Source organism: Danio rerio, chromosome 4 (genome assembly GCF_052040795.2).
Source record: "Danio rerio strain M-AB ecotype USA chromosome 4, GRCz13ab, whole genome shotgun sequence".
NCBI lineage: Eukaryota > Metazoa > Chordata > Actinopteri > Cypriniformes > Danionidae > Danio > Danio rerio.
The window spans coordinates 6469142-6481843 of record NC_141024.2 but is presented as its reverse complement, the minus strand read 5'-3'; the positions used below and the strand labels follow the sequence as shown (position 1 = coordinate 6481843).

The window sequence follows — 12702 nt, the reverse complement described above, 5'->3', positions numbered from 1 at the left end:
TAGAAATGTTTTAGAGTTAATTTGAGCCCCCAAAGTACATTACAATAGGAGTTTGTTTTGCAACATTATGAAAAGTATCAATCCTCTACTTAAGTTGAAGTATTTTTGAAACTATTTAAAAATCATGATGTTTGGGTTTGTTTTAAATGTACTTTTGCTAAGCAATCAAAACTGAAAATTGACAGTAACTATTTGACTGTTTGTCAATTGTGTGCAAATACAGTCTTAGGGTGCTTTCACATCCAGACATTTGTTTAAGATCGCCTGAATGATGTGGTCTCGGCTCGATTGAAATTAACTCTGGAGCGGATCGATTGTAGTGAGAATGCAAAACAATCCAACGAACTAAAGAACCAGGCTATTTCACAGTGTGTTATGGTTATGTAATAGCTATATATATATGGCTATATGAAGAGAGAATGATGAGTAGGGCGAGATGTCATTATTACCGGTAAATGTGTGTTTCATGTGGAAAACGAAAGTGAAAGCATGCTGAATTGTTACCGAGTGCTTTTTATCCGTTAGGAAAATTGACAGAAATTACCATCTGATCATTTTTCCATATTTTAATCTTATAATGTGTTGTATTAGGCCTATCATTTTGTTAATTTCTGCAAATTCAAAATGAATTTTGCTAGCAACATCTCACAGTGTAATGATGAAAATACAATGCTATGTTTCTCAACTGTGAGTCTAAATGCATTTAGGATAAATAACATGATTATTTTCCTACAATTTCTGCTTCTACATTACACACAATAATTTATTTTATAACATTTATAATTATTATTATAACATTATATATATATATATATATATATATATATATATATATATATATATATATATATATATATATATATATATATATATATATATATATATATATTATAACATTATATATTATTTAAAACATTTTCAATATAATATTGCAACTTATGAAGCATTAACAATAGTATGCAATTGACATTTTAAAACTGTTTGGCAATGGCAAGTGTAAATTATAAAATTACAATTTCAAATTGAAATCATCATATTATATTGTATAATTATATAATATAAATGCAAATTGAAATACAAAAACAGATTCAGATGTTTGTTATTCATATGCTTCCATAGTTTTGAAGATCTATTTGTTTTTTCTATACTTTTTTCAGCACATATCGGTACCATTGTTGGTACATTGGAGGATAGGGGAGCTCTCAGATTTCATCTTACTATATGTTCTGAGGGTCTCATCGGTTTGGAACGACATGAGGGTGAGTAATTAACAAAATAATTGTCATTTTTGGATAAACTAACCCTTTAGCTATTTTTGGGGGGGGAATTAATTTAGTTGCTAAACATGTGTAAAGCCTAAAAACCACTTACTTAGATTATGGTTGTCTTTTTTCTGTCTTTCTTTGGCCAGGACCCTGGTGTCATGTTCTGCAAGAAAAGAAAAGACGCTACAGTCATCCAGAGTAAGGTGAACCTCACCATTCACCATTAGTAGTGTGATTAGTTCTAGCAGCTTCCTTCCTAGCACTCCATCACGTGCATCAACACAAACCCCTCTTAGTGTGTGAATAAACTGTTATCATTCATCCACTCGTCCACCACACCAGATCTCTTGTAAAGCTGTGTGTCTTCTTTTAATCCTCCCTGACCTTCCGATTAGCCAATCTGCCGAACGCCTCTGCATTCATATTCCCATTCGCATTCTTACAAATTATATAATTGGGGAGCAGTGATTGGATTTCTCAATTCATTTCTGCTGATTCAATAAGGTCATTTAAGCCGCGCGTAACCAAACAAGAGTGCCGTGCAGCGCTCATATGTGGAAAAAGACAGTAATGCACTTATTTTCCCTGCCGGAGTGAAGAGTTCTCCAGGCATCCTTTCTATTTCCTGAATCAATTAGCTTTACTTGATGCGTGACATTCATAAGAAAAAAAATAGAAATAGGCGCTCACAAAGGAGTCATTGTGCATGCTAAGAATACATGCTACCATATTCCGCTTATTGAAGCATTGATAATGAAGAAAGAGAGGCACACAATGCTGAGACTCTTAAAATAAGACAGCTGGACGATAACATGAAACATACAGCGTTGTGTTTGGCTTTCACAGACGAAGCTTTTGAAATAACACATGTGCGATGAGCCCGTCTGGGTTTGCTTTGCTTGATCTATTTACAGTATGGCCGCCGATTTTTTTTATTTTTTGGTCCCCTCGAACTTCAGGAATGAAAGACTATATTGTGTTGAATAAAGCTGTTGAATGGGACTTGTGTAGAAACGGCTATAAAAGACATTATATTTGTGTAAACTGTGTTTATATTCCTGCATTTTATTTGTGCATATGGATACTTTTTAAATCTAAATGGCTTCTATTCTGTATTATTATTATGTAATAATAATTAGGGATGCTCCTATCAATCGGCCACAGATCAGTATCGGATGATAATCTCATTCATGACTGGATCGGCAATAATCTGGCCGATCTCATGAACCGATTATAATTGTTTGTTTATGAGTTTTAAGCAGAGAACATATAAAAACTGAAGTCTGTTTGTATATCAGAACTGAAGGTTCTGTGTTTTTTAACAATATTGCAATTCATTAAAACCTGGCTGGAAATATTAGGGAAATACAAAACCAAAATCATACCAGTCAAAGTCATCAAAAATCAAAGTCATACCTTGATCAGCACCGTACACCTCCAGCATGCTGCTGTTCAGGGACACCTTCACAGGACAAACACACAGAGTAAGTCCACATTCACACAACGCATCAATTCTGCACACCACTCATCATTTAGCAAGTATTTTTGCATCCGGCATCACTTATAAACACCAAACTTAAGTTTTGTTTATGTGCATATTGTGAAGATTTTTACAGAGTGATATGTTCATGGATAATATGCCTAGATCTTTATATTTTATTATACAAAAATACTGATTTTGTATTATATATTATATTATATTATAATATATTATATTATATTATATTATATTATATTATATTATATTATATTATATTATATTATATTCTTTATTATATAATAAAGTGATTTAAAAAAAAAAGTTTACAAAATCCCCTCTATTAGAAATGACTCAAAAAAGAAATAATACATTTAAACCTAACTTTATTTTGATTGTTATATACGCAAATCAGTGCATGTTTAATTAAGTAATATTTGGTTTATATATATTTAAAGATAACATTGTATAATACAAAATAGTATTTGCAACTCTTGTTGTTCATGTTAAATAGGTGATTTTCAACAGAGTTTATTTATGTAGGATTTACCTTCAATAGGATTTATAGTAGAGCATTAGTAAATATTATAAGGTGTTTTATCTAGTGTAGTGAATCATAGTTAGTTCTGCCTCCTCGGTAACATAGCTGAAGATTATTAACAAAATAGTTTCTCATTTCTACAAACTTGTTTTTGTCTGTAATATATTACTATATGTGGCTGAAAGTGCTATTTAAAGGCTTAATTTGATTATTTTAACTAGGCGAGTTAGAGTAATTAGCCAAGTTATTGAATAACAGTGTTTTTTCTGTAGCCAATTGAAAAAAATAGTTCTTAAGGAAGCTAAATATTGACCAGAGCAGTGTGTATATGTATTTTTTTATTCCCACCAAACTAAAAAACTAAATGTTATAAGTATAAATATAATAAATTTTAATATGTCCTTGCCGTGTTAAATATAACTTAAAATATTTTTAAAAATTATTATTTGAAATATTTGAAAACTAAATTATACATGAAAAGTTCAGATGCAAAAAAAAGAGTGCTGTTTAATATTTCTGAACATTTTTCTCTGAATTCTTTGTTTATGTTGAGATATTTTACTTTAAAGACCAGGAAAAAAACTTATTTTTGCCATGAATGTGATATTAATGAACATACACATAAGCCTAGAAATGCTAATTTCAGAGGAAAATATCAGATGGCATTTTTTACATCTTTTACATACAAATCTTTTAAACAAAGCAGCATGAGGTCAAATCCAGCAGGATTTCATTGATTTTATAAACTACACAGCGTCCTAGTATCCGCTGATTTAGTTCAGGCAAACTTCAGCATACAACCATACATTGCTTAATCAAAACTGATATAAAATTTAATACCTTGCAAAATGGCATGTAAGAATTTTTAATACTTTTTAAGGGCCTTAAATTTCTCAACATTGATTTATTAACTTTTAATATTTTTTAAGACCCCGTGGACACCCTGATGGATGCTTAATTTTTCTACATAGCCATAATAAAACTATTTAAATTTCCATCAACGATTTTGACCCACTTTTTGTATAAATTCATAGTATTTTAATATTTAAAGAAAATAATCAAACCAGCCCAGCGCATCAGAAGACAAAAAGGGGGCGCTGTGGAGCAACTAAATCTTTTTGTTTTCTAAACAATGTATTAAGTTCTTAGTTTCTATTACTATGAGCTCAAATTACTGATCAGTTTTAAGCCACAATCCAGTCAGCAACACAAACACACAAATATATGTTCTATAACAATCTTCCCCTTTCTTATTTTCCAATATCACCAAGCTGGGGTGTAGTGGACATTTCAAAAGTGGGGGGACAGCTGTATGAAATCCTAAGGTTTACATCTTTAATCACCTGTTTCTAAACGGTCTGTCTCTAAAAGTGCGGGGAATGTATCCCCCCTGTCCCCCCCGGTTGCTACGCCCCTGTCACCAAGCCAAATGTATAAAATTCTCATCAACAAATGCGGTTTAAAGGATTAAAGAAGAGGACAGAAACAGTGAGTCATAAAGTATTTCCTCCGCCAATATATGTGCTCTCTTCTATCTCAGTGTAAGGAAAAAGCGCTTATCAACATGAACGATTGCCACGGGCCCTTGACTGCTGCCGTCGTAATCACTTCAATCCATTCCCATCATGTTAAGCAGATATGTTGACACGTGGAAGCGGCTTGACGCGTCGTGCTGTATGGCTAATTAGAACGAATTGATCCGTTTAAGCATGGTATCATGTCTGAACAAGTCCACTGGGAGACAAGATATTAGCTCAATCTGATAAGCTCCACTGCTTATTCAAACACTGCCTCTGCTTCATCTGCCATATTTGTTTCCATCATACTCTTTATTGTTTATGAGTTTGGCATACGTATCTACTGAATTCAAGTGTGGCTGTAATCATTACTCAAGCGATGCTTTGCCTATCATGGTTGTTGCTAGAAGGGATACAGCTGTAGCCGGATGTTAATGGAAGCTATTTATTAAATTTCTCAATAATTGTAATTTATTGATATATACTAGTACCATCACAGAAATTATGCAGAGTATTATTCACATTATTTATTAAATTACCTATTAAATTGTCTCATTAGCATCTCCCTCTATACCTCAATCTGAACAGCAATGTAAAAACAGTCATTTTACAGAGTATTATTCATTTTATTTATTAATTTACCCATCAAATAGTATTTTATTATAGTCTACCCCTATTCCAACCATCACAGTAATATAAAAATAGTAATTATGCAGAATATTATTCATGTTATATATTAATTTACCCATTAAGTTTTATTTCAATAAAATCTACCCTTACCTCAGCAATCAAAGTCATGTAAAAACAGTTATTATACAGAGTATTATTAATATTATTTATTAAATGACCCATTAAACTGTATTTTATTAGTGTCTACCCCTACCCCAAGCATAAACCCAACCCTCACATTAATGTAAAAATAATTACTGTTGTACAGTGTCACAAATATTATGCTATATTGATGTATCCACAGCTGTATCTCATCTAGACTTAACCGGCCCTCACAGACATCATAAATAAACACTGTTTTTGAAGCATCTGTCAATTTGGAGATTTTTAGGTTGCCATGGAGTGCTATTTTATTCAGTCTAATCAAAAGAAAACATCCAAATTACAAGTTTAAGTGTTTACTTTATTATTAATTAATAGTAATTGCTTTAAAATACACATTCAAAGGGCTAAATCTTCACTTCAGCATCACTTATATACACCATATTGTGAAGATGTTTACAGAGGGATATGTGCGTTTTATTCTATAAAAACATTGACTTTTTTTATTTTGCACTGTGTTTTCTTTTTTTATCTGATGAAGTGATAAAAAAATATTCATAAAAAATTAATGTCAAAAAAATGAAACAATATTTTTGAACCTGACTTTATCCAAGCTTTAGATTTTTGTGCTAGAAATATATGCAAATTAGTGCATGTTGAATTATTTATATATTTTAAAATAACATTTCACAACATGTATAATATAAAATAGTCATTTATAATGTAATCACAATTATTTACAATTCATATAATTGTATTATTATTATTAATGCAATTATTATTATTGCAATTGCAGTTATTATTATTATTACAATTTATAATTTAATCATTCAATTGTGGGTATTCGTTGATCAGTTATTAACAGTAATTTTTTTTTATTTACTTTTTTTTTACCTTGTTGAGCTGCAGTGTCTTACCTCGAGGCTTTAACTAAATGGCTGTTTCTCAGCAGACTGTGATTTGTGCATTTAGCAGAATTGACTTCTTTACTAGCTGGCTTTCCTTGCGTTTTAGTGATCAGTCATTAACACAGCTGGGCTCTTCTCTTCTGAGACATACCTCTCTGCATGCCGACGTCATTAACAGGCTAATCTGTATTGTTCTACTGTTTAAAGCCTGAGATTTAAGTCTGTTCCCCTTTTTTCTTAGTACGGGGACTGTGAACTTTGACTCTCAACTGGACTCAGTCTGACCTCACACAAAGACAAACCTCTTTTCACTGAGCAGGCCAGAGATCAGCACGTGTTTGTGTTGTTAATGTGTTTGATTCATTTTTAAAATGACAGATGCAGCGTGTGCTTTTTATGTTCAGGGGTTTTAGTTAACGAATTAAGTGTGGATTTTTTCCACAGGAGGAAATTGTAGATTTGTGTTGGTATGTTAAGGGAGAATTCTTAAGGGCTAGTTCACCCCAAAATGTTAATTTACTTACTATTTTTTCTCCCTCGAGGGATTAAAAATCTTTTTTGAGTTGTTTTTTCTGTCAAACCCAAAAGAAGATAGTTTGAAGAATGCTGAGATCATGTAACATGTTGACTTTCATAGTATTTTTTTATTTATTTCTTTTAACTATAGAAGTCTATGGTTACAGGCTTTCGGTTTTAACCATAACAATTTATTTAATGTTGGTCGAAAGAAACTCACAAAGGTTTTACTTTAGATTACAAATAATGGATGAACTATCAATTTAAGATCTGGTTATTATGTATTAAATATATATTTATAGTTAATAATTGTATTTAATTAATGTTTTATTTAAAAAAAACTGATATACAGCATATGAATACATTTAGCATATTTAAATAACTAGGAAATGTCTAAAATGTAGAAAGATAGATGGATGGATAGATAGATAGACAGACAGACAGACAGACAGACAGACAGACAGACAGACAGACAGAACAATAGATGATAGATAGACAGACAGACAAATAGACAGACAGATAGACAGACAGACAGACATACAGACAGACAGACAGAAAGAAAGAAAGAAAGAATGATAGACAGATAGACAGACAGACAGATAGATAGACAGACAGACAGACAGAGAGACAGAAAGACAGACAGACAGACAAACAGAATGATAGACAGACAGACAGACAGACAGACAGACAGACAGACAGACAGACAGACAGACAGACAGACAGACAGACAGACAGACAGACAGACAGATAGATAGATAGATAGATAGATAGATAGATAGATAGATAGATAGATAGATAGATAGATAGATAGATAGATAGATAGATAGATAGATAGATAGATAGATAGATAATTGTTTGCTTTATTATGTAATACTCATAATTATTATGTATTTCTGTCAACTCAGAAACAAGTATATTTTAATTATAAACCTCAGTATATCTTTTTTTCATTGTGCACAGGTTTAAATAATGCCACAGCACATACAACAGGTCAACACACTGAAGACATGAACTTGGCTTATACTTACATTATTTTGCATTATGATGCCTGGCTCCATGCAATCCAAGCTCCCATCCTTAAAACCGTTTTCAAGGCCAATAAGATCGTCAATAACTTCATCCATCGGAAACTGAAAGAAAACAGTGATTATAGCTCACTCTTGGCCCTCCGTCAACTGTGGAGATGTTTGTTTGCTTGTTTGGGGTTTCATTTTCACTCTCATCAATCATTGTGTCAAAAGTGAGTGAGAGTCGTGTGAATAAACAAAAGCGCTAATCCAATAACAGACGCGTCATCATTTCAGAAACATGACTGTCAGGATGAAACACTTCTTATCAGAGAAACTGACGTGACGTGATCAAATCTGAATATTGATGAGAACAAACTCACAGAGAGAGAGAGAGAGAGAGATAGCAGATGGCAGGGTTTACAAACCTCACTGTCGTGATTGTTGGCTAGTGTTAGCAGGGTAACCGGGCTTCCTGGCGTGCTGCTGTCGCTCACGGGTGGCATGTGTCCATTGCGCATGACGGGCACCGTGCCCAGGGCCTGTCCTGGGAGTGGATGGGCAACAGGGTGAGCTTGGCTAGCGAGTTTGCTGCCCAAAGCGAGGTACTGTTTGACCTGCTGTGCCTGCGTCTGGTTGAGGTGGTACTTGGAGTTCTCCAGATGACTTTGAACCTTCAATGAAATTTGGATGAAATGGTTCATAAATGATGTCCTGACTTGTTATATCGAATTTTTTTTTCAATTAAAATCAACTTGGTTTATTCATTACAAAAAATAAAACAATGTAAAAAGTATTCATATTGTAAGCCTATATATAATTAATTAATAATAAACAATAATGTCAAGCATACCATGTCTTTATCTCAGTTAGGTGTTTAAAAAAGATTCCCTAAAGTGACTTAACTAGTATAACCCAATATTCGCCAATAAACAAACCAATATGCCAAACAAGACCCAAATTGAAATCGATTAATTTCTTTACTCTTACATTGTGATCCAATATAAAGGGGCAGTTCACCCAAATGTTAAAATTCTGCCATCATTTACTAACTTCTGACTTGTTCCAAACCAGTTTGAGGTTTTATTTTTGTTCTGTTTAACACTAAATAAAATAATTTTCATAGTATTTGTATGGAACATTAGGAAATAAGACATTAAGACATTCTTCAAAGTATCTTCTTTAGTGTATAACTGAACAAAAACACTTAAACTGGTTTGAAACAAGGTTCCATGCAAAGTTAGATATCTAGTCAAAATGTCATTATATGATTTCATTATGTGAGCAAAAGCAGATCCAGAGAGGATTTCAAACGACACCAGGATGAGTAAACGCTGACAACACATTCAAAAAACCCAAAACATCCTTAATTCTTGCGCAAAACCAGTCAAAGCAGAACGTAGCAAGTCCTTACGTTGGCAACCCGAGCGCCGTCTCTCATCTTGTAGAAACTACAGTCGGTTAAATGTGGCATTCTCAAACCCAGTAGGTCCACGAAAGTAGGATCCCAGGAAAGCGACTGTTGTCCCCGTCCGGTCTTTATAAGCGAAGCAGGAGGATCTCGCTGACCTAATTAGTACTAACACCAGGCCCTTTTCCCTCAAGTGGAGAGATTACTGATCTGACAGGTTTGATCACAGCTGGGCCGAGGTCTTTCGTCTATATTGCTAATTCATTGGCACCGCCCTGTTGTGTTTGCGTGAAGCGACCAATCCCAGACTTCCCTCTTCTGCCACTTCTGCTTCAGGGGGTACAAGACAAACACTGCTTGTTCAGTGCGGTTTCCAAATGACCCAGAGGCTCATCTCTTAGGCGCATTTCACTACACAATATTGTCTTGTAGCTGTTTTCAAAAACTAACTGTGGTGAACCCGGCTGCGTACTCTAATTTTAGTCGATAATATATGGTGAAGCTAAATTTAGGAGGAAAGCATTCATTCGGGGTGACCCGTAGTAGTCATTATTGTGTTGTATGGGTTCACAAAAGCACAACTGTTGAGTTTCTTTAATGGGGGTCAAAGTGTTTTCAGCAACAAGAAGAAGAAGACGAAGAAATGAACTTCTTTTGACCGCTGACTAAAAATACTGGACGCAAGTTATGTTTAATTTGATCAAAGCGGCTATTGGAGATAACAAAAGAGACGTTTATTCCATTGGAGATCTTAAATGGAAAATATTATCCCATATGCACTGAAATAGTTATTTAAGGCCTCGCAGGATGAATCCAAAACCCAAATCGGATCTTCTATGCCCCTTTGACTGCGTATTCAACAGTTCAGTGGAGGTCTGTCTCTGTTTATCAGCCATCGCAAAGCTCTTTTCATTGCACACACTGGATTTGGCTTCAAAGAAAAAAAAGAGAGAGTAACTTCTCTCTTATCCCAGGCAAAGGTGAAAGAAGCCATTGTGTGCCTGAGAGCTCATCTCTGCATTGGGGAAGGGTTATTGGGCTATGTGTGCTAAAGGGCCGCGTTCCTGACTTACATCTCTCTTTTTCTATTGTGAACGCAGGATATACGACTGTTAACCAATTACAGCTTGTAATGCGATTGAAGTTGAAGTGATTTTGTTCACAAAATGCGGTGCAGACAATGGAGGCCTTGTGTGTGAAGATGTATTAGATGCCATATTTAAAACAACATCAGACATTCATTTAATAAACGTTCAGGGGGCGGATTGTGAGATGCTCACTGATACAGTTATAAGGCTAGAGTTTTCAGCACCCTCAAAAGAAGATGAGATTTGCACGCAAAATGTGTTTGTAAACTTGAGATTATTGCTGGAAAATGTTGCACGGACATGAGGTGTAGCAAATTGGCACGCGTTAGTGAAGTTAAGCTAATGAAACTCAAAATGTGGATTGAAAAATGTTCATACGCACGATACTGGAGGCCATGTTGAAGATCAAAATCCAATTTCAGTTTTCAGTGGTATACTAAGGAAATCTTGAGTTGCATGAAACTAAAGACACATATCTGTGGAGAATACTTCTGGTTGCAGATAAAAAAGCTATTACACGTAAATAGCTTTTGTCAGTACTTCCCACTTTAGAAGAATGGAAAGCAATTGTTATAGAGATATGGAAGATGGAAACCCTTACTAAAAAAAAAAAACAGAAAGGAGCAATTTCATAGAGTAAGTGGAAACAATTTTCGGATATGTTTATATACACTCGCTGGCCACTTTATTAGGTACACCTTACTAGTACCGGGTTGGACCCCCTTTTGCTATCATTACTGCCTTAATCCTTTGTAGCATAGATTCAACAAGGTACTGGAAACATTTCTCAGAGATTCTGGTCTATATTGACATAATAGCATCACGCAGTTGCTGCTGATTTTCCGGCTGCATATCCATGAAGCGAAACTCCCATTCCACTATATCGCAAAGGTGCTCTATTGGATTGAGATCTGGTGACTGTGGAGGCCATTTGAGTACTGTGAACTCATTGTCATGTTCTAGAAACCAGTCTGAGATTATTTGCATTTTATGACATGCGTGTCATAAGGCGTGTATCCTGCTTTAAGTATTCATCTGAAGATGGGTACGCTGTGGTCATAAAGGTAGAGTTACACATCGATGAATTTGCTCTTCAGTGTTTGGACTCTCAGTAATGATTTTAAACCACACTGAACTGAGCTAAACTGAACTGAACTTAAACACTAAAAACTGAACTACCATGATCCAGTTACTATGACCATTCATGTGAAGCTGCTTTGACACAATCTACATTGTAAAAGCGCTATACAAATAAAGCTGAATTGAACTGAATTGAAAAGGGATAGACATGATCAGCAATAATAATACTCTGGTAGGCTGTGACGTTGACGCGATGCTCAATTGGTACTTATGGGTACTTTCATGTTGCTGATGCCAAATTGTGACCCTACCATCTGAATTTTGCAGCAGCAATCGAGACTCGTCTGTTAATGTAGCACGTGTTTGAGCATGATTTGTGGTGTAATATATTGTCCTGTTCATTTTTTTTTCCTTCTTAATGGTATTGTACGCTCTATTATTGTAAGTTACAGAGTGGCATTATATTATGAAATATTTAGGAAGTCAAATGAACAAACTTCTGTCAGTTACAGTTATGTAATATATACATCATTCTGTATTATAACCTGTTGACTCCCTTGACAGAAATAATTGGAAAAAATTTTTTTTCATGATTTAAGCAAACTTAAAAATATAAAGCAAACTTATTCTGGCCTGTACTTAATAAAATGCATAAAAATAATACAAGAGTTTATTTATTGATATTACATTTTAAACTTGCTGGAAAATGAGTAAAACCTAGTTGTTCGCCAAATAATAAAAAGTAAAAATAGAAATTGAATAATAGTTTAGGGTTTTATTTTGTGTCTAAAAAAAGATAAACTAAACATCCCTTAAAAAGGTCACTAAAAATGAATGACATTTAAATGTGATCCTCTGTTCATGTATGACTGTCATGTCTGAAGACTTCTTTTATGTTAATGAATTAGCAATAATCCATAATAAATCATACTTAAATAAATTAACCGTTTGGAAGTACTCACAGTTGCACATGTTCACACAATTACATTTTAAAGGAATATATTTAAAATAAATGAACAAAAAAATATGAATTTACCTTAATTTATGTGTGCATCTTGCCTGGAAATCCTAAACGTGCGTAGTGAATGGCGAGGTATAATCTACTGAGCTTTGCGATGATG

At 33.9% G+C, this 12702-nt stretch overlaps 1 protein-coding gene and 1 long non-coding RNA gene across 16 annotated transcripts in view; one reads left to right on the top strand and one right to left on the bottom strand.

Annotated features, from left to right (window-relative positions):
* tfec (transcription factor EC) overlaps positions 1-12702 on the bottom strand; it is an 82265-nt gene that overhangs the window by 5783 nt on the left and 63780 nt on the right. For 3 of the 5 annotated variants that reach the window (XM_087246860.2, XM_087246861.2, XM_087246862.2), the window contains 4 exons: positions 8431-8676; positions 8024-8125; positions 2682-2727; positions 1372-1428 (listed from right to left, as the gene is read on the bottom strand). In XM_087246860.2, coding sequence (XP_087102986.2) covers positions 1372-1428; positions 2682-2727; positions 8024-8125; positions 8431-8676 — 451 coding nt within the window. 5 annotated transcript variants of the gene reach the window in all.
* The window catches only part of LOC141381572 (uncharacterized), a 135608-nt gene that overhangs the window by 68509 nt on the left and 54397 nt on the right, over positions 1-12702 (top strand). For all 11 annotated transcript variants that reach the window (XR_015482509.2, XR_015482508.2, XR_015482500.2 and 8 more), the window contains 2 exons: positions 1158-1259; positions 1412-1463. This is a non-coding gene — a long non-coding RNA (uncharacterized LOC141381572). The remainder of the gene's footprint in view (positions 1-1157; positions 1260-1411; positions 1464-12702) is intronic.